This window comes from Saccostrea cucullata, unplaced genomic scaffold, assembly GCF_032062105.1.
Source record: "Saccostrea cucullata isolate Sc308-1 unplaced genomic scaffold, CSIRO_AGI_Scuc_v1 ctg784, whole genome shotgun sequence".
NCBI lineage: Eukaryota > Metazoa > Mollusca > Bivalvia > Ostreida > Ostreidae > Saccostrea > Saccostrea cuccullata.
The window spans coordinates 618905-642895 of record NW_026935833.1 but is presented as its reverse complement, the minus strand read 5'-3'; the positions used below and the strand labels follow the sequence as shown (position 1 = coordinate 642895).

The window sequence follows — 23991 nt, the reverse complement described above, 5'->3', positions numbered from 1 at the left end:
CGTACAAGAAAACTGATGAGAAAAAAAAAATAACTGTAATTAATTTCTTGCCTTACATCATTTTCTTTTTGATCATTAAAAGTACTTTCGACAGTTTTTATCACGTTAGTTTGTCTGATGTAACTTAACGGTTATAATAATCATGTTCCATACTCGATAAGTTCTAGGTATATAAAAAAGATATATACATCACGAACTGATTTAAAAAGAATTTTATATCCAAATTTTTTATTACACTGTATTACACTGTAGTTTTATAATTAAGTTTAGTTTATTGCTTAAAACCTCACAGAAGATTTTAGTAAAAATATCCTATTAATCTTAAAGAATTAACGAAGTGGTCTGAAGAATTCAGGTTATAAATCATATGTCGACATTTAGGAATATCGACGACGTATTGTCAATTAACATTAGTAATTTCCATTCTTATGTCGATACGGTATATCCTGGTGAACTTGAGATAAAAGATACCACAGAGTCTGACACAACTGTTTCATATTTGGATGTTTTACTTGAAAAAGTCGTTAATGGTATTCTAACAACCAAGCTCTGTGATGAACGTGATGACTAACTTTTCTATCGTCAACTTCCCTTACTAATGCAACAATACACCTTCATCACCTGCACAACAGGGTTGGCAAAAAAGTGGGAAATACTCGTATTTCCCAAGAGGTGGGAAATACTGGTAATTCCCAGAAATTACAGGTATATCCAGGGAAACACTGGGAAATAAGAAATAGCTACATATTTATAACTTATATCATATTTGCCTAAGTCAAGATATGTATATCCATGTAGTACACCTTACTGGCTAAGACATCTACCTTGTATCACTTTCCCTGATTTAAAATTTTCAGGTTTGCAAGCATTTCATTTTTTTATAATATCAATTTAGTGTTCTTATATACAAATCATGAGTTTCATGTGTTTTATGCTTGAGCAAGTTGAGTCAGATATAGTCTATAAAGGCCCACGACATGAACCTTAAGATCCCATTTGTATTTTTATGAAACTTAAGAAGGGTCTAAGAAAATTGTTATTGTGTAGAATATAGGGTGAACGTCAACCCTATAAGTATCTCAGTTTATTAGATACGCAAGAGCATGCTCTTCGTATTAACAGTTTCAAAAACGAGATAAATTATTGACAAACAAGTTGATGAAACAAGAATATCAGCAGTCTCGTTAAAAGTCTTCATTTCATAAGTTCTATGGTGGATGTTCTCTAACTCCTCCATGGCACCTGATCCAACCTCTGATGTTTTAGAGGCCCATGTTTGCTTTGCTCCTGTTTTGTATTGTTTTAAAGACTTTGATATTGAATACTGTTCGCAGTCTCCATATCCTTCAATCGATACTATGACCTTGTCAGCAAATACAATTTATCAATCTTTCAAATGCTGACTGATGTTTTTCATACTAATTGTTAGTCCATTATTTATACACTGAATTGACGACGGATTTTTTCCCGATCATGACAAGGAGCACACGCATACGGCGGGTGTGACCGGTCGGCAAGGGATGCTCACTCCTCCATGGCACCTGATTTTTAACGATAAATTTTGAATTCAATGGTATTTTCGGGACAAAAATATATTTACATGTCTTTCAAACCCTTAAAAAAGTTTACAGTATTGTGTTAAAAGATAGTTTACAGTATTCTATTAAAAGATTTGGTTTTTTTAATGTCTTCTGTACATATTTAGTTTTGCAGTTTAGGACGTTTTCAAGTTAAAGTTCGTCGGGCTCACACTTTTAAGATTCAGACTAACATGAATTCATTTTTGAAAAGATTTTTCGATGTTAGTTTTCTTTTTGTATAATATTAGCAAAACAGCCAAATTTGAAACAGATATAGCAGAATCCAAACCTTTTTATTTTGATTCCCTGGAAGATATATGAATTTATGAAAGGAGCACAATAAATGCGTTTTGGGATTCCGATATTTTATTTTAAGTCCTGTTCTCTGATAAATGTTGTCAATATATCCTTCCGGTATCCTTTAGGTAATTGACATACAGGTTGATGAAACAAGAAAACCAACAGTCTCGTTTAACGTCATCATTTTATAGTTCTATGGTTGATACCATAACCTAGTCAGCAAATGCAATTTATCATTAAGTCAAATTTTGACTGATGCTTTTCATACTAATTGTAAGTCCATTATTTACCCACTCAATTGTCGACGGATTTTCTCCGTTACTTCCAAATCATAACAAGAAGCAAACAGCGGATGTGACTGGTCGGAAGGGGATGCTCACTCCTCCATGGCACCTGATCCCACCTCTTATATTTTGGAGGTCCGTGTTTGCACTGTTCGTATTCTGTATTGTTTAATGGACTTTTGATTTGAATACTGTTCGTTATTTCCATATTTTTCATGAAGGGAATAGGAAAAAGTAAATGCAAAAATAAGCTATTTGTTTTGATATTAATAACATTAAAAGGTACTCAGACGTTATCCCATACTGGAAGGAAGAGCTAGAAATGATTATTGTTCAAACAAAAGAAGGTCAAACACCCCAACTGCTAGACTATTAAATTCCGCAAAATGGACAATTTTACGATTCCAATATTAACAACTCACGGAAAAAGTGATAAAATATGTCAAAAAGCGACGGAGATCAAACTTTAAATGATCCGAAGCACTGATAATATAAGAAACCTTAGAGGAAATCTGTGTATATCTGTGTTAACAAGTGACTTTCATATCTCAGACATTTTATAACGATAAAGCATGTACATAAAGTGCATTTAAATGTCACAAGTTGATGCAATATCATTTAGGCGTCTTCTAGACACAAGACAGAAGTGATCCTTGTGTGACGAGTTTTTAAAAACTGGTCCTACGGTAACAAAACATCAAATATTCACATTGTGATGATTTGATCTAAAAAATGTTACCTTTATTGTTTGTTGAAGCAACATTTTCTTCGAATTTAAATCTTTTTGAAAAAAAAAATGGTAAAACAATTAAGTTGTTTACAGATAAAAGAACTCAATCCTCGTTGTTTGATAATAACAGGATTATTTTGTGTACGACAGCAATCATCCTGCAGGATGAAAATTTCAAGGTGAAGTTGCAATTTGCTAGGTAATTTTGGTAGCTAATAAAGTGTGATCAGAAGAAACAAGGAGAGATTCTTACAAAAGTTGAAACAGCAAAGTTTAATTATATCTACAAGCATCGGCAGGGGATGCTCACTCCTCCATGACACCTGATCCCACCTCCGATGTTTTGGAGGTCTGTGTTTGCTCTGCTCCTACTTTGTATTGTTTTGTGGACTTTTGATCTTGAATACTGTTCTTTATCTCCATATGTTTCACATTAAAAAAATCGCCACAGTTTTCTCAGCAACTACTCATTGCAGATAATTGACATTTTAGCATCATGACAAAGAGCACTCGGCGGGTGTGACCGGTCGGATGCTCACTTCTCCATGGCACCTGATCCCACCTCTGATGTGTCGGAGGTGCGTGTTTGCTCTGCTCCTATTTTGCATTGTTTTATGAACTTTTGTTCTTGAATACTGTTCGTTTTCTCCTTATTTTTCATCCACTATGGTGACCTCTTAAAGACTTCTCTTTATACAATCATTCCCAAAGAGAAAGTAATAGAGGTATTTTGATGTCATAAAAAGTTGTTTTTTTCAATCGATTGATTAATGGATTGTACGCTGTTTTACGTCCAATTCAAGAAATTTTCACTCATGTAGAGACGTCACCATATACCAGTGAAGGGCTTCAAATTTTGACCTTTACTCGGCACTCAGGGCCATTGAGCAATGAGGGGTCTTTATCGTGCCAACGCCTGCCATGACACGGGGCCTCGGTTTTTGAAATCTCATTCGAATGACCCTCAATTTTCACTTCAAGTGCCGAGTGCAAGGCGAAGGAACAGTTGATACCAATTTTGGGTCTCACGACCTCCCGATCACGGAGCGAGCGCCCTACAGACTGAGCTACCTTGAATGGACAATCGCAAAAGAATTTCTAAATTTACTTACCTTGTCATTTGCAGGTTGAAAATTATTTTTTAAAAGCATTCTTTTAATGAGTACAATTACTCAAGAGATGATAGTGAAAAGATACATAACTTTCTCATTGACAAAATAGAGGAAGTTTTTGGATATACATGTACGTATGGTTTTTCAACAATTTCTAAGCCACCGTCAAAAAAGGGAAAAAATATTTTCATAGTCTCCCGTAAAGTAAGCATGTTGACTGACGTTAACTTTTTCATTCTAATTGTTAATCTACTATTTCGCACTTATTGTTGGTTTATTTTTTGTTTGCTAATGAATTTTAGGCAATGAAAATATAAAGATCTTAAGAAACATATTTTTTGGTATATGAAATATTAAGAAAAATAAATATAATTTGTTAATATTTTTTGATAAAGTACACTTTTTAATATTGGTTTATCAAGAAAATATTTTTGTACATTGCAATAAAAATGGTGAATAGAACGAATGTTGACCAAATTAAAAAAATCTAGTAACAAAACATGTCGTGAACAGGGCAAAAACACAAGAGATGGTGACCAATCGGCAGGGGATGATCACTCCTGCTCAAACATGGCATCTGATCCAACCTCTGAAATTTTTTTAGGTCCTTGTTTACCCTGCTCCTTTTTCGTATTGTTTTATGGACTTCTGAGCTCAAATACTGTTCTTTTTATCCATATCTCTCATTCTTAGTTGCTAGAGAAATAAAAAGGATATTTCGATAAACGTTTTACAAAAATGCTTTAATATATTTAGGAATGCTTAAACCTTCCCTTTTTGGCTCTACTGGTCGGAGACCAGAAGATCTTATGCGATAGTAATGCGTCCAGCGTCCGTCGTCCGTCCGTCTGTCAGGCTGTCTCTCTGTCCGTCTGTCTGTCTGTAAACAATTTTTCAAAATGCTTCTCCTCCTACAGATTTGGTCTGCTTTCAATATAACTTGTCACACAAATAGACTACACTAAGATACATAATTCTGTTAATCTGTTTTTAATTTCGACGAACGATGTTGCCGTGGTTACTAAAAATAGAATTTTTTGTAAAATACTTTTTTAATTCTACTCCTCCTACAGTTTTGGTCTGATTTCAATATAACTTGGCACAAGTAGACTACACTAAGATACATAATTCTGTTTATCTGGTTTTAATTTCGATGAGCGGTGTTGCCGTGGTTACTCAAAATAGAATTTTTTGTAAAATACTTTTAAAATGCTACTCCTCCCACAGTTTTGGTCTGATTTCAATATAACATCACACACAAGTAGACTACACTAAGATACATAATTCTGTGTATCGGATTTTAATTTCGACGAACGGTGTTGCCGTGGTTACTAAAAATAGAACTTTTTGTAAAATACTTTTTTAATTCTACTCCTCCTACAGTTTTGGTCTGATTTCAATATAACTTGGCACAAGTAGACTACACTAAGATACATAATTCTGTGTTTTAATTTCGATTTTGCCGTGGTTAATAGAATTTTTTTGTAAAATACTTTTAAAATGCTACTCCTATCACAGTTTTGGTCTGATTTCAATATAACTTCACACACAAGATACATAATTCTGTGTATCGGATTTTAATTTCGACGAACGGTGTTGCCGTGGTTACTAAAAATAGAACTTTTTGTAAAAATAATTTTGAAAATGCTACAGTAACTACTCCCACAGTTTTGGTCTGATTTCAATATAACTTCACACACAAGTAGACTACACTAAGATACATAATTTTGTATATCGGATTTTAATTTCGACGAACGGTGTTGCCGTGTTTACTAAAAATAGAATTTTTTGTAAAATACTTTTAAAATGCTACTCCTCCTACAGTTTTGGTCTGATTTCAATATAACTTCAAAAACAAGTAGACTACACTAAGATACATAAATATGTATATCTGTTTTTAATTTCGATGAACGGTGTTGCCGTGGTTACTAAAAATAGAAATTTCTGTAAAATACTTTCAAAATGCTACTCCTCCTACAGATTTGATCTGATTTCAATATAACTTCACAAACAAGTAGTCTACACTAAGATACATAATTTTGTGTATCGGATTTTAATTTCGATGAACGGTGTTGCCGTGGTTACTAAAAATAGAAATTTCTGTGAAATACTTTCAAAATGCTACTCCAAATACAGTTTTAGTCTGATTATAATATAATTTGGCATGCAAGTACACTACACTGAGATACATAGTTATCAGTTTTGTGTTTTGAATTTCGTGATCGATGTTGCCATGGTAATTAAAATTGAAAATTCTATATAATTTTATTTTAAAAGGCTACTCCCACAGTTGTAGTCTTATTGCAATCTTGCCACAAAAAGAGACTTAATCAAGGATCATTATTCTATTTATTGCTTTTGTAAAGTTTTTGTCCCAACTGCTGCTTTTCTCGTCCTTTATTATAAGTACAAACCAGTAGAGCTACAGTCTCGACTGAGACTTCTGGTTTTAAATAAACCTTACAAATGGTTGGATGCATAACAAGATAATTCTATCTTCTCACACGTGGTCAGAAGAACATGCATTCCTCGAGCATATTTAAATGAGAGAAAAACTCTACCATAAACTAAACAAACATTTTTGTGTCAATTTGCTGTAGTACGAATAAGAAAGCGAACAATCACCTTTCTCTTTCTATTTCAAAAATACATTTCTTTCTCTTATAATTCTTTTAAACAATACGAATCGTGTGGACAAAAACATGGATCCCTCGAAATAAAATAGGTGGGGTCAGGTGACAATCTGTCTCTTCCTTTGTCAGCATACTGTGTCGAGTCGCCCGCGTGGCGCAGTGGTTAGAGCGTCTGCTCTAGAGTCGCGAAGTAAGGAGTCAATCCTCATGTCGCGGGTTCGAATCCCACTGTGGGACGTGGAGACCGGTCCTTCGGATGAGACTGTATAAACCGAGGTCCCGTGTCGCAGTGCTGGTGCTGGCACGAAAAAGATATCTCCCTGCTCAATGGCCCTGAGTGCCGAGTACAGGACAAAAATTTGCAGCTCTCCACCGGCAAGTGGTGGCGTCTCCATATGAGTGAAAATTCTCGAGAGGGACGTTAAACAATATACAATCAATCAATCATACTGTGTTGATCAGGTAAACGCGTGTGGTAAAAATAGCATAAAAACAAAAGTCTAAAAATGGATACGAATGGACACGAAGCATGCAAAATTTGATCCAATAATGGACTGTATCTGCAAATCAGTGAAGAGACAGAAACACGATTTGTAGCTGTTATCACATTTGAATATATCACTACATAATTATAGGAATGTGACGATGGAAAAAAGTTTGGTCGTAACCTCTATCATTGTTAGTTGGCCATGTATTTTTATAGTCATTAAGATTATCAAATATGGAACATACTTGGTCGTGTTTTTTTTAACTTCGAGTTGACTATGATATGTTGTTTCTTTGTATTAATGCAAAGGATGCTAATTCCTCCATGGCACCTGATTCCACCCCTGATATTTGGAGGTCCGTCTTTGTTCCATACCTATTTTGTAAAGTTTAATGAACTTCACAGTTCAAATGCTGTTCGTTATCTCCAGATATTTCATTAATATATTTATTTTAAATAATATTTAATTATAAAATGTTGAATTATCTATTTTATCGAATTAAAAGATCAGATCTGCAAAAGGTGTCCCTTTCCGATGAAAAGCTTTTAAATAATACGAAGACTTATGGAGGACTTATGTTCTGATAGAATTTCATAAATAAGTACTGACTTTAATAATCTTGAAAACACTAAATCACTTCATCTAGATGGAAACCGAAATAAGACACATTCTTCTATATATTTTGTGTTCACTGTTTTTTGTCCCTTCCCTTTTTTCTTCTTTTGGGGATTTTTTGTGAATATACATTTAATGTATTTTGTATTTGATTCATGTTTGATCCAAAAACATGAAAAAAACATTAACAACTCATATATCAGTTTGCATCCTTTCAGTTTTAAATTCATTATTTTTATAGATTTTCATTTTCTTAATGATTGAAATAAAATGTAATAGCCTGTCTTGTGTGGAATATTGGTAAGAGCATTTGGGTCATGCAATAAAAAAGAGATGATCCTAATGCTCTGAGTTCGAATCCAACTACTGGACGTTGAGACCGGTCCTTCGCTTGAGACCGTATACATAAATGAGACCCGGGGTAGGAGGAGATTTTGGCACAAAAAAGGCATAAGATCTCACTGATAAATGGCCGTGAGTGCCGAGTACAGGTCTAAATATTTAACCATACACAGTCATGTAGTTGCATCTACATACGAGTGAAATATTCTAGAAAGGTACGATAAACAATCAATCAAACATATTATACTACTAAATCTGGTGCTTTAGTTCCCACATGTGACACCTGGATAAAACATTTCCAAAAACTTAATAAATTGATTTTTTTAGTACATAAATGATTTGGTGATCTTTCAGTTTTTGACAAAGTCAACGAACAAAGTACCACAAACTTGTTTTCATAAACTTTATTAACTGAATGCTTGTTGCAAATAAAGTATATTTCGGGGCGGATATTTCTATAAATGTCATTGGTATTATTTTAAATTATCGTACTTAAAAATAATAATGATCAATTAATTAGGGATGGGAATTATATCTATAAATGGACACTCTTAATATTTTTGTTACGATATGTTACAAAAATTCTATTTCTGTATTTTTAAAAAAAATACAATGGATACCGTGAAAAGTTAGGAGTTATTTCACAATAAATTTTTTTTTAAAATCCATTGTTTAACAAACTTCATTTTAAACCTTTGTCCATCCTTTAATATACTTTTTGGTGCGACATCAACCATGTAAATCTTCTCTCAGAAGTATTTAGTCTATTTCGCATGATTACTTTCTAATTTCAGATGAAAGAGATGGGTGTGGAGGAAATTCGTATCTAAAATGTTCCACCATATTTGTTGTAAGAGATTTGTGATTGTATACCCTTCATCAAAGTAGTTTATTCAAAATTATCTTTGAAGCTGATCAGAGCTTGAAATAAGGTCTAAAACAGGATTAATTTCACAAAGCAATTGATTCATTGAAATGTGGTTGATACGCATTAACGGCTTATCTTATTGACTTTATATGAATATAGTTTTTGTTTGAATTTAAAATAAGTTTCATTTTTTGACGATTTATGCGATTTGTTATTGAACATTATAGTTTAGGAACTATTTTCAAAATATACTACTTAACTTTATTTGTTTTTTTCCTGGAACTGAATTGCGATGTTGTAAGCTGGTATATATCAGAAAAACTATTTACATCCGATATGAAATGGCTGAAAATATTGACATTCTAATCTGATGTTATAAGACATATGCATTTAATTATACACAACAACAAAAAAGTTAGTGAACAAAAGGGATTTTCGCCTTCTATATAATTATAAAATGTTTTTGTAGAGACCTTTATAGTCATCCAGAAAATTGATTCATCTCAAATTTGCTCCTTTCAAAGGAAAAGTTAGTTTGTTTATATGTCGTTTAACGTCCCTCTCGAGAATTTTTCACTTATATTTAGACGTCTTAAAGGAAAAGTAAATCATGAACCTATGCAGGTTGAAAAGGACATTCAAAGATTACAGTACCTTACAGAAATTAGACACAATATAGTGTTATTGGAGAACAACATATCAGATATCCACTGATTAAGTTTGTTTTCGTTCACTTAATAACACGACAAATTTCTATAATATTGTTCAATGCTAGGGTTCTTTTGAGATTTTACTAATATTTATGAACCCCTACTTGAAAAGTGGGAGAGTATATAGTGATCGGGATGTCCGTCTGTACGTTCGTACGTTCATCTGTTACACTCTGGGGTACCAATGTCTTATCCACATCTCCTCGTATATAACTGATGGAAAATTGATGAGACTTTCACAGAATATTTCTTACATAGCGCCATTTTTCATTTAACTTTATGATTTGACACATACTTTTAATTAGAAACTCAAGCATCTTTTTGATGTCAACTTCAGAGTACTTGTGTGTACATTTAGAATGTTTTTTAACAAAATAATTTTGCAAAAGACCAACGACAAAGTAAGTCAATTTACGATTACATTTTTATTGAAAAAACAGCTGTCAATGATATCAAAAAGCCTGGACTTTAATTCATCCTGGGAAATAGTTGTGTATAAAGTTGAAAATTCGTTTTTAAGCTGTTGATTTTGGTAAAATCTTGTGATCTCAAATTGTCCAAAAGTTCCTTAGAATTTTTAAGCATCCACATCTTATTAACACCACTTGTTGAATATATTGTTGCACAATACTCTAGAAGACTCTCCTTCACTACAGTAGTGAGGAGTAATGAAAGAGGCTTGGTTGAATATATGAACCCACAATGTATCTTTGTTTGTACGGATTCTTATGAAGTTTCGGAATGCAATATATATATGATAGTTCAAATTTATTTTGGTTCTTTGGGATATTAAAAATATTCAAAACTGACATATGATTTGGAAGAATTTCTTCCTTAGAAAGTTCAAATCTTTTTTTATTTAAAATTGAGAAACTTGAGTTTATTGGATAGCAGAAATGAATATTTAATTATACATACAAACAGGTAATATACAGCCCAAAAAAACTTGAGTATTTTGTAAAAGCAATGAGGACATTATTGGGTGTATATTACAAAATACCTCTTGTTATCTTTAAATACCTAATAAATGGCACAACAAATATTGCAGTCTTGTCAATTTTTGAGAAAAAAAAATTGAATAGCATTTAAAGTTAAAAATTTTAAAAAATATATGATAAAACATAAAATCTAGTTTAATAGGAAAAAAAATTCTTCTGAACCTGCATTTGTTGCTTCCAGGACGAAAGGGGAGAAGGAAATAGCAGCGTATATGGTTAAAATATAGACAGAGGTTCTGTGTGGTCATTAAATTAAGGTAAAATTTTCATAAGGTATTTTCTTAATCAACCAATATGCATATCTATTGATAAAGAAAAATTAATATATTTTTCGAATCTAATAGACATGTCTCAAAAACGGCAACGTTATAAATGTATGAGACAGACTTGGAAAATTTGTGTTGGGTGTAAACTTGGTACATGCAGCCTCTGGAATCCTGATAAATCAGTGACTGCTATAAATTCCAGGCTTTAAAATTATACTTGATACATGTAATTTAAATGAATTTATCTAAAAGGTATTGACAATGTTTTATTGAAAACACAGATATTTTTATTAAATACGAACATAATACTTTATTGTTTTGAACATAAAAAATAGATATTTAATCTTGGTATGAAATAAACATCTCTTGAGACATAACACTATGTCACGTTGTAATAAAATAATTGATCTATTTCAAACATTCATTTCTTATGTTAGAATTAGTTTTTTTATGAAAATGTATGAAATAAAATATGACAAAGACAAAAATGTGGAAAGTCCAAAATCAAATGGTTTTTACGCAGTTGATTTTACACTGCGATGATTTCCGACTATTTCAGGGAAAAAGTTCTCATTTTTGGAAATACATTTTCCTTTTTTTCTAGTTTTTATCCATGAAAGGCTGGATAGTTGTTTTCTGCTAAAAGAGCATAAAATGCCAAGGGGGAACAATTGCTAGTTTTTTTGTTTTTTTGTTTTTTGTTTTTTTTGCAAGATCAAAATATGAAAACTGTCTCAAAAATATATACAGCTATGAGCAGCCCCTGGTTTAGTTGTAGCAAATTACCGATTACATGTATCTTTACTGCGTAGATACTGCATCCATTGTTTGGAGAGCGATCGGTGTGAATGAATGTTGGCGTAGAAGGTACAAGGTATAGGTAAATATATTGTTTTTGGCGTACGACTTAAAAGAAGACAGGTATTGTGTGTTTCTAAGGTAAAAAGTATCATTTTTCAGGACGTCATAGAATAGTAAGTAGCGATGCAATTTGCCATGCACTGTGAAAAACCTTTGTCAAATCTCTGAAAAGTTCGGAGAATGCAAAAATTATACCAAATTTGATTTTTGTATTTGTGTAAAAATGGCAAATACAGTTTTAAGTGGGAAAAACTTGATGGTAAAAAATTTGAAATAACGAACAGTATCCAGTCTCATAAAAGCAAAAGAAGAAGAATGGAAAGGCTGTTCAAAAAAACATCGCAAATAAGACGGAGGGTCTGTGAGGAAACGGAGATAACGAAGAGTATTTGGGCTCAAACATTACACATGATTAAATATTATAAAAAGGGGTGGAGCAAACACGGACCTCCGAAACATCAGAGGTGGGATCAGCTGCCATGGAGGAGTGAGCATCCCCTGCCGACCAGTAACACCTGCGGTGTGCTCCTTGTCATGATCGGGAAATAACGGAAAAAATCAGTGGACAACTAAGTGTGTAAATAATGACCTAACAATCAGTATGTAAATAAGTATCGTATCACAAGCCTTGCGTGACATGACTAAGTAGATTTGAAAAATTGTCATGTTATGTTATTACATAACAGTGTTGCTAAGATTTTTAAAGAGTTTTTTTTTTCGATAAGATGAATTAAAATTGTACAAATTAACCGAATAAATAATTTTACCTGTAAAGAGTCAATTTAAACTTTCTAAAAAAAAAAAAAGAAGAAGAAGAAAAGAAAAGAAAGAAGCATGATGAAGAGCGATATTGTTCAGCTTTAATAACCCTCCTAAATGTTTATAAGTACTGTGAAAAGTTGTATTTTGTTATTTTTATCATTTTATTTTTATTAAAAAGTCTTTGGATTGTTTTAAAAGGGTTACATGTAATTAGGCACCATTTATCTTTTTTATAAGCCGTAAAAATATACCAGAAGACATAATTTTAAAAAAGCGTGAAAAAAAAGAGAAAACACATTTGCCAGGATACAGCTTTTTATTTTAAGTAGGAGGCCCAAACCCAATTAAAATTTCTATACAACTCTCCCCATGACAAGAAGTTCAGTTCCAAAAATATGAGGTGGGGGGGGGGTCCTCCATACATAGACTCACGCCTCTTTATCATCTTTTCAGGGATACACATTTTCCTTAAAGCAATATGAGCTGTAACTTTGATGTCGGAAATTTTTGTTGCAGTATTGCAATTAATTTTTACAATATCATAAGAAATAACATTTAATAAATAACAATTTTGTTCGTTCATATTTGCAGTAGAAGAACTATTTATAAACTTACATTATTGTCGCCATGTACAAATTATACTACACATTCCATTGTACTGAATTCTGTCTTCAGAAACAATTTAATACTTTATTTTGTTCTTATTTATCATAGAGGTTTATTTCACATACAGATTTTTCAAAACAGCATATCTTAACAGCAAAATGAAATTTTCAGAAATGCAACTCCTATTGCTTAAGCAGAAAGAAAGATAACTGCAGATATTGCAATGATGCATTAATACCCATTGGAGTACGTTAAAAAGAAAAGCTTCTTTTCGTCCATTTTATTTCACAAGTGAAGTACATATCCTAGTGACGGTCACGTTTAACTGGGGAAAACAGCTTTACTGATTTTTATTTAGATAAAAAATATATGTGTCAAGTTTAGGTTTCTTGAGATTATTCTGTCACACAGACTTCATACAATGTATTTGTTTATTTAGGTGAATTAGCACCACGATTTACCAATTCTAAATGAAACAGAAAACTTGAAAGTTAAATCGAAGTCGAAAAAAAATAAAGGTTAAGATTGAGAAAGCATTATCTTATAACATAAAGAATAAACCTAGTTTCACTTTGACATTCGTTTTTATCTGTCGATGGTCTTTAACTGTGAAAGATTACTCTTATAATTTATCATATTTTCAAATACGATAATCACTAAGATCAAAACTTAAACTAAGCCGAACAAAAAAGTGTGACATTTGGATACAATCTTTATATCTTAGCATTATTTTCTCCAGTACTTATACTTAATAACCTTTCCAGGCAAGGAAACTCGTCAAGTTTTATTGTTAGATTACTGTTTTCTTCTTTTCACATTTAAGCTTTTGAATCTCAAATATTTGAATTCAGCTTCATATGACTAAGAAAAGGTCTGCTTAAAATGGGGTGCACTTGGAACCCATGGGAATTCCAATTGATTGTTGAAAGACCTGGTTTCCTAAAATCATGTAGACATTGTCAATCAGAAACTCAAGCATCTTTTAATGACGACTTCAGCGTACATGTGTGTACAATCAGAATGCTTTTTAACAAAATAATTTTGCAATTTTGAGACGGTCCTTTAAGAATACCTAGGCGGTAGATTTACCTCAGACTTGGCATGTATACTGAAGTCAATGTATGTATTATATTTTATTAAATTAGAGAGTTTCTGTATTGTAGGTTTTCCACAATAAAACCCCAGTTCCCCTCCCCACTTAAAATCAACTATACGTACAGAGAACAAAATAATTTTACAAATGACTAATAAAAAGGAAAGTAAATTTACTAGTTCGATTTTTATTTTAAAAAAAAACAGCTGTCAAAGAGTCTGGACACTTTAGTTGTATATAAAGTTGAAAAGTCGTAAGTTTTCAGGTTGATTTCAGTAAACTTCTGTGATTTCAACTTTTCCAAAAAAAAATCTTGGATATTGAGTATCTACAACTGATTTACATGTACACCCTTCTCGAGTATATTACTGCGCAGTATACTCCTGAGGTTTCTCATTCATGGCGTTATTATTAGTGAGGAGTAAAGAAAGAGGTTTGGTAGAACATTTACTGGAACCTGAAATGCATTTTTGTTTGTAATGGTTTTAATGAAGTTTCGGAATCCAATACAGATTTGGTAAATATGCTAAATTCATTTTGGTTGTTAGGAATATTAAAAGTAATAAAACTGACATGTGATTTTGAAGAATCTCCTCCTAAGGGAACTGTGGATATAGATAAGATTACCACTTGTAGAAAAATGTATATCCCAGTTCCTCTAAGTTGTTACCAGCTTTGTCAGCAGGGACCAGCACATACTGATCCTGTAATCTGCCTTCATCACACTATTGAGTTATTGAACATAGAAGGATAATTTGTTTTCTTTATGTCCTTCAATCGTTTGATGCGAGAAACATTGACGAAGTAAGCTTTTAAATCCGCATCCATTGTTACCATAGAAAACTTTTGAGTTGACATCATGTGTAAACTTGATGGCGTTTGTTGATGTATTATGATTATACTTTTTGAATTGCTTTTAATACAGCCTCTGGGGCAGTGTATGCTGCCTTCCAAGCAGGCTTTGAACTCCAAGTCTTCAAAGAATTTATTTTAAATGAAGAGTTAACCTGGTATTCTTCTTTACAGAATGTTGTGGAATTATTTTAATTTGTGGAGAGCTAATGTTCGTAGTTGAACAAAATTTTATTCGTTGGAATGAATTTTTAATGGGTAATTTTTTGTAACCAAAAAAATTAACAGAGATATAAGATATTTATAGGGATGTGAATAAAGGTTATCCACGAAATTCACGAACATTGGTTTCCCCAAGAACATTGATGATTCCATATCACATGTAGTTAGTCTATGCACCAAAATTAGGAAAAGGAAACCATTATTATAAGTTTTTTCTTTATTTTATTTCATAAATTTAATATATCCACACATGTAATGAATATGTTTAAATGATTTTTATAATACATATTGAATTGAAACTTAAGTCCAACCCATTCCTTGAAAATAGTACCGGGCAGAAAACTGTCAATATTAAAAGTAATGTATTTTCAGAATAATATTTCGGTCTTAAGTCTAAAATTAGATGATGAACACTGACATGCATATCTGTCCATACGAGTACACTTTTCAAGGAGTAATGATCCATTTGAAATGTGGTAAATGTGTGGTAAATTAGACTACCACCACTGTTGTCCTGAATTGTCTGGTTTATCTCGACTGGAATATAGAAACCCCATTCCTGAAAAAAACTACATAGTTTGATTGAAACATATACATGTATAGATAACTAACAGTTTTCAAGATCAGCCATAATCCATAAAACAATACTATATAGGAGCAGAGCAAACACGGACCTCCAAAACATCAGAGGTGGGATAAGGTGTCATGGAAGAGTGAGCATCTCATGCCGACCGGTCGCACCCTGCGTGTGCTCCTTGTTATGTTCGGTTATTTTCTTAATGTATATAATAATTTGAAATATTGTTGAACATTCTCAGAGTTATTCTTGTGAAGCAATTTAATTCAAATATACACTGTAACAGATGCTTAACTTATGTTTTTATTGTTTTAATTAAATATGAAAGTTCGCGGATAAGATTTAACAATTAAAACTTAAAGATGTTTTAGAACAAATTTCTTACTTTTAAAAAATGTTACTGATCTACAATTTCATGGTTTGTCTGTAACTAAAAATATAAGTGACTGATTTCAAATAAAACATTTCAAACCAACATAAATTCCTACCTTGCATCTACATCACTGGTACAAGATTTACATATATGTAAAAAAAAAAAAAAAAAAAACAAACAAATATAACAGAGTCTGCTTACCTGGTTATTTAACTTAAAATAAAACAAAACTTGATTCTTTGTTTAACTTACCATCGACGTCATCTTGGTCTGTAAATGAATAATCGTTACTTCTTTTGCCGAATCTATAAAAATACACAACAAAAATGGATTTATTTATTTTTCAGATTAAAAACTCAATCTTAAGGTAAATTGAAATATACTCACAGTTTCTCAAGTTAAAAGTTTCAGAATTCAATGCAGTAGGCAGATTTTTGTTTTTGAAGCATTGTTTTTGACCGTCATTTAAATTAAGACAAAAAATGATTCTAATCTTTTTCTGTTAAAAATCTACCTTAATCATAAAAATGGTCCTAACCTTCCATAATATTATTCAAAATATTTTAATAAAAAGTTCATTTATAGAGCGCATGATGATAAGTAAATACGTGTATGAAAAATTAAAAACATATTTCTACCAGCATACGTGAAAAGGGACAAAACTCAATTTTTTATTTCAACTAGGAAAAAAATAGAAAATTGACTTAAACCCTTTCAATATGCCAATAAGATTAATTCTAACCGATGCGGCTGTTTCTGCAGAAAACCTACATTTTTACACCCAAGATACACGTTTATTCCAAATATTCTAACGTGAATAATCAATAAAGTAATTAAATACATATTATAAAAAATATTCCTATTTTCAATTGATTTTTTTTCCGAAGTGTTTTTCGAATACCCTCTCAATCAGAGTTGACTTCATCAAAAGTTTTAGGGGGTACTTAACGTCATAATTCATTATCATTTTGTCAAACTTATTTAGAAACATTTCAATACTTAGTAAATTTTCTTTGTCACAATATAAAATCTAAATGATTCACATGATATACATATAGAATATTTTGTTTCAATTTATAAAAGTACACGTAGAAACCATTACTTTTAAATAGATCATAATAAGGGTTTTTGAAACAAAGGAGTAAAAAAATGCTCAGTTAAATCGTTTCCCAAACTGACTATACAATTGTTGGGAAACTTAATCTTAGTTAATACACTGTATATTTCAGCTATTCTTAAATATCGCAAAAATTGAATTAGAAAGCAGTTATAGCAGTAAAAGTACATGTAGTAAAAATTTCCGATGATATAAATCTTTGTTATATCTCGTTGTGACAAAAAATTAGAAAGAATTTAAAGTATTGAAATGTCGTTAAATCTCAACGTTTAATTGTATTTGCTGATAAGGTCATTGTATTGACAATCGAATAAAATAACAAACAGTATTCAATCTGAAAGGTCCATCCAAATAATATAAATCAGGGGCAGAACAAACAAGGACCTCTAAAACACCAGAGGTGGGATCAGGTGACAAGGAGGAGTAAGCATCCCCTTGCCGATAGATCACATAGAACTCGCAAATGATGACTTGAAACGAGACTGTTGATATCCTTGTTTCATCAATTTGTATTTTGTTAGATCGCGTTTTTTTAATTGATCTTATATAGAGCATGTTCTTTCTAATTTAATCAACTCAGTGACATAAACCCCATATGCAGGTATATTGCTACATAAATTAGGAAAACGAAAAAGTTAAAATTATCAATCTAACCATAGATTCTTGTTATAAGGTTATCAATACCCTTTTTACTGGTACATTATCTATATATGAAACAATTTGTGTCAGCAAACATTCTTTAAAAATTTCATCCTTATCTATTTTTTTAAATCATAATTTGACATACAGAAAATACTGAGAATGTTTTCTTCATTTTCAGATATTAAATCAAATAAACGTTTTTTCATAAGTATTGGTACAACTTAACTGAATGAGGACGAAGAGACTTTATTAAATATTTCCTCTTAACGAATTCTTACCTGGGCCTCCCCACTATAGCGTAATAATCATTGAGAGCTTTCAGGTATCTTCTGAGTTGTGCCGGACTCCTGAAGGCTGAGGGTCGACTAGGCGGTAACAAGGAGTCATTACCGAGCACTGTGTATACACAGACCAGAGTCACCAGTAACACGAAGTACACGCAGTTTGTTGGCATAATACCTGAAACGGAGAAAATTGCCCCTTTATATTTTGTGTATTCATTATTTTGTTATCACCACAAAGAAGTCTTACTAAGATATATGTTGTATAGGTAACAATTATAAATTCCAAATGTTGATAATCAAACAAATAAAGCTACTTATTGAATTTGAAGCAAACATATTCCAGTAATGCTTAGCTTCTTCAGAGTGTTCTGCAAATACCCTTCAAAAAGAGTATAAATGTCAACTTCATATCAGTACTGATTGTTTTTCGTAATAGTAATTGTTTAATACGGGTACGTAATTCTTTTCATGATTCCCTGAAAACCCTTTTTAAGGTTACATCTTTATTTTAATGAACATTTGATGTTAACTTGAACAATTAAATGTTTTCTTTAATTCTGTTGTTAGTCTGAGAATCAATATTGTAGCTTTTGCAGGGAAAAATGCATAACCGGCATGAACGGGTTATGTTATTTTTGTTTGCAGCAGCTACAGAGTTTATTCCTGTATTAACAATCAAAGAAAAACAATTATTTAGTGTTATATTTGAAAATAATAATGGTTAGGTAAATAGATACTGACAAACTGATAAACGACAGTGTTACGACATTGTTTTTCTTAACAAATATATTAATCTCATCTTAATATTTAATGTAAAAATCACTTTACCTACATTTAATTATTTTGCAGTTGCAAATAGAATTAATTGAAATAAAAGAATTCAAAAGCTGGAGTCTTTCTTAATTTTATGCTTGTTTTATGTCCTTTTAATAATATTTCATTCATATAGGGAAATTAAAAATTGCAGATTATACGAAGATCTACACATATACTGCATAGCATAACCTCAATTTAATACGGTCTTATTATACCCCCGCTTGAAAAGCTGAAATTTGATGAAACTTTCACAGAATCTTTATTATATAAAGCCATTGTGCACCTCCTATTTTACTTTTTGTTCCAACACATATTTTGGGTTTCCCACAGCAAAACATGGACACTACCATTATCATCATATGGGAGGCCGGGGGTATCATTTAGTGAGCTCATTGCTCACAGTACCTCTAGTTTAGTGTACAAATCTTTACGTCATCCAGTGGGATTCTAGTCTGTGACGTTAAAATCAACTCAGCACTGCAACTCACGGGAAAGGAAATTTAAAAATATATGACAAGTTTAAATAATTTAAGACCGAATATTTTTTTACATGCGGCTGTATGGCTCTTTATATGAAATACGAGTGTCAAGTAGAAAATGTCAAAAACAGAAAGCAATCGGAAGTAAAACGTTTTGTACGACAAGATGAATTAGCATATTTAATTTATAAAATTTCAGTTGAGATTTATTTTAATCTTCCAGGGCTTAGTCACAAATAAGCATATTGTTGAAACTTCTTAGTGTTTAGGTAAATCTAACGGAAGTTTTTTTTTTCAAATCAACGGATTTGAACACCCTCGCAGTCTTCTCTGACGTCCCTGATCCCTCTTTATGTCATACGTACTTTGGAGTACAGTATCAAATTAATTGATATTTTTTACCTACTCTCCAGCAAAGACAATTAGTGAAGAAAACAGTTTCTCTTTACGAGACGTCATAGTGTGTTAGAGTGAAAAAGATTCCTGTTTGTACAATTCCTATATGATTTTCTATCAATGAGTTCCTATCTAGACGAAAGCAAAATGTGATCATCGGAAAATTCGTGACTTTATGGGCATTACAAATCAACATTCTTTTCCTTGATAACCTCATAGTATCTGAGACTGTAGTTTAACTTGAAGTTTACTCGTGTAACTTACAGTAAGATTGTTCAGATCATAGATCTTGCCCTAGTTACCCCAAAACCCAAGAATATTATCGTAAAAAATCTTATTCAAAATCATTAATGCTCCAGTAAAACGAAGCTGAAACATGCATGTATGTGTTTTAAAAGTAAGGAAGACTGATAAAATATGCTTCAGTTTAAATCCACTGCAAATTTTACTTCCTTCTACATTTAATTTGTTGCATCGAGTTCCTGGATGTTGGATTTTATCCTTCAGTGAGTTAGCTATAATCATTCTTAAGATTTTGAAAAATCGTCATTATTTGAACATTCTTAGATGTTCTTAATTTTTTTTTCTCTTTTTGTGTGCACGCATCTTTATCTGATAATACGAGGGCTATTCAATAAATCATGTCCTGAACTGTATGACATACAATACAGATATCATATGACATTAAACTTGACTTTCTCTCATTATTGAATCTTTACTGAATTTATAACAGTTTATGTGACCACTTTTTATCACATAGTTTCATCGTGAGAAGCTGGGAAACAAGGGCTATTCGAGACACTGCATTATAAATGAATGTTAAAGAATCAGTAAATTAGAGTGAAAATAAAGGCTACATTAAAGCTGCTGTAAAACGTGTTAAAAATCCCTAAGAAATATTCATTGAAATATGTGTCATTTACAGCAACCGATGCCTGATTTATAGACAAATGAGCGGGTGGATTTCAATGATAAAAAATTATTTAATGGGTATCAAAAATGGCAACCCTCCTTTGCCAACAAAAATTATAACAACTTATGTACTGTTTGCCAAATTTCAACAAATAATATTTGATGATGTATGATTGACTTTAAGACACATAGAAAATTTGATAGACATCATATCGGGAGTAATTTACACTGTTTTTAAGAAACGTTTGACAGTAAATAAGCTCGGTACTCAAAGGTCACCCTATATTTTGAAAAATGAGTGAAAACGACAGCGTGTACGAAAGTCTTAACAATTATTTTAAGATATCTGTAATTGTACTTATCCACGTTTGTTTTATATTCAAACAGATATTGGAACATGAATCTATTGCTTACAATCATCAAAACAAAATTTACCATAAGATGTACTTCATAAAAACGGCGAAGGTCTGACAAAAGCAAAGGTATGCAAGAGCACAAAGACAGATTTATATGCAATCTTTTAAAATATAAGTGGTATTGTTGTTCAAATTCGTATTCGGGGAGACAGTATAATATCTGGAGGAGTCTAGAAAAAAAAATTTTGCAAAAAAAATCGAAAGGTTTATTAAGGACCCAGAATCAGAAATCCACCACATTGAATTTCTTCATGACAGCGTCCAAACCCGCATGCCCTGAAGAGTAGAAGGGGTTTTTCTGGATAAACAGAAAGTTAATGTTTTTTCACATTAACAATATTTGCCAGATCTTTGACCTTTTGACTTGTTTCTATTTCCAAATTTGAAAAAAAACCTCTCAGAAGAGAAAAACAAGTCCAGGAAATCATTGGATCTTCCAATTTCCAGTATACTAAGGGTCATACCCAAAAATGAGTTCTAAAAACTATCAGTAATTGGATGAAAAATGTTACGGAAATGTGTTTGAATTAAATGAGATTAATAAGTAAAATCATGAAGACTTAATCATTGAAAAGCGTCGTCTGCTTCTTTCTGAGCACCGAGGACATTATTTATTGAACAGCCCTCGTACCTTACTACCGACAAACAACAGGAAGTGCAGCAAGGTAAAAACTAAAACCCTGAAGACAGTCAGGTAACCTGATCGTCACGATAACATGATCTCCAATAAAATGTAAATTAGCGAACATCAATATCTCGTAATTACATAGGTCATGTTTTTCTATTTAATGCTTTAATCCATATCACAATAAAATCAGTATCATTACCTTCATGTACTCATTATTCTCAGTTACAGATATATAATTTGTTTACTTGATCTGATCTGTCGTCATTTTATTTATACTAATAATCAATTTAGTAAAGGTCAAGTTAATTTTCTTTGGATTCTTTATCTGTTTACATTCTCTTTATGATGTGAGTAATATGAATTAATTATACCTCAATAATGCAGAGAAAAAAATATTTCGGGAATGAAGAAATAAAATTGTTATGTCAAACGATTCACAAAGTCGGAACAAGGATGTAACGAACATTTACTTCTACTATATAAGGATATTCCATCCTTTTTGTGCTAATCGTCCACCCTAAAACCGAAATTATTATATCTTTTTTTAATTCGAAAACACACAAAAGCCAACAGGGGAAAATGTTATAGCATTATACATATATCATTAATAAGAAAAAATTAGTATTTTCTACACATTGTATATCTAAAAAATAATACTTTTAAAAAAAAAACGCTATGCATTTTAACAAACCAAATTTTGAAAAAGAATGTAAAAATAGAAATCCATATCCCTGAAGAGTAAACTATTTTACTTTATGCTGATACTTTTTGGTGTTTTGTTTAACTTCCATTACCTCAAAACCAATCCGTCCGCGGACGCATAAGCGGAAAACAACGAATGACTAAATAAGTTAATCTAGAAAACTAACGTTCCAATTGTTTTAATAAACCCACATTACTTCAATGAAGAAAATTAAGCATTTCTTTTCGATTAGTTTTTCTAAGCAGCAAGAAACAATATCCCTGTCAGATTTATAACTCTTGATTAAAATGTTATTCAAGTATCAAATATGCTCTTAGAAATAAATGAATGTGCGTATGACTACATATCATCATTTGAATAAAACATGCACAGTTTTACAATGCAAAAGGAAGTCAATAAAACTAAGAGGAAAATAAGTAATCATGCACTTTCAGTACCTTATGTTTAATTTATAAAAATATGGAATGACTAATATAACAAATACAAATTATTCTCTTTATGGAACAATATCTTGTTAAATGTTCTCAACTCCTTCTGTTAATCTTCTTGTTTTATCCAATTTATCCATTTTTTAAATTTCTTTTTAAAATTATAATTTTTTTCAAGACAGAGGGTTAAATATATGCTTTAAAATTTAATTTAAAAACGTACATACGTTACTTCTCAGAAAGAAAATATTCAATGTTCTTTTTTTTGAATGTTTATTCTTTTCTTTTTCCTCATCCAAAACAAAAATCCTAGTATCTGAATAGATATTTCATAACATAAAAACATCAGTATTGTCTTACCTTTCATGAGTTCCTATTGCAACAGCTTTTCCAAGTGAGAAATGCAACTATCCTATGGAAGTTTTAACGCTAAGAAAATGATGACGTCATCAAATTATCCAAGGTCTCCTGCCGTTTACGATTCTTTTTGGTTGTATCTGCATGAATATGTGTTTATTACGTTGTGAATATTCATGAATTTCATTCCTTATTGTGACATTTTTGCTTCATTATCCAATCCCTCTTACCAATAATAGACGGAAGGTGACGTACATCTAAAATGGAGGTCCATCTCCGTAATCACAGGCACCCCGCCATGTTGTCTTTCTGCGGAGTGAGTGATTTGTAAGCCCTCTGTAGCAACTTGTCAAAAACAGCCTGCTTGAGGCCGAAATGAAGATTCACAGAACTGTCATTAGTTCCTGTAATTTACAAGTGTTTGGTTAGTAACGCTGTGTGACTGACGGGTGGCCGTCTTTCTGTTTTGCATTTCTTGATGAGACTGTTTACCGGTAGAAAAAGTTACTAAATAATAGATGTTGATTTTGTGTTCTCCATG

General features: G+C 31.7%; 1 protein-coding gene across 1 annotated transcript; it reads right to left on the bottom strand.

Annotated features, from left to right (window-relative positions):
- Window positions 1-15531: 15531 nt before the first annotated feature.
- Window positions 15532-23775, bottom strand: LOC134243866 (pro-neuropeptide Y-like). Its single transcript, XM_062726091.1, has 5 exons — window positions 23681-23775; window positions 23454-23590; window positions 18310-18490; window positions 16525-16577; window positions 15532-15881 (listed from the first exon to the last, which is right to left on the bottom strand). The coding sequence occupies exons 2-5, from the start codon at window positions 23458-23460 to the stop codon at window positions 15820-15822; spliced, it is 303 nt and encodes a 100-aa protein (XP_062582075.1). The 5' UTR covers window positions 23461-23590; window positions 23681-23775; the 3' UTR covers window positions 15532-15819.
- Between the last annotated feature and the right edge of the window lie 216 nt (window positions 23776-23991).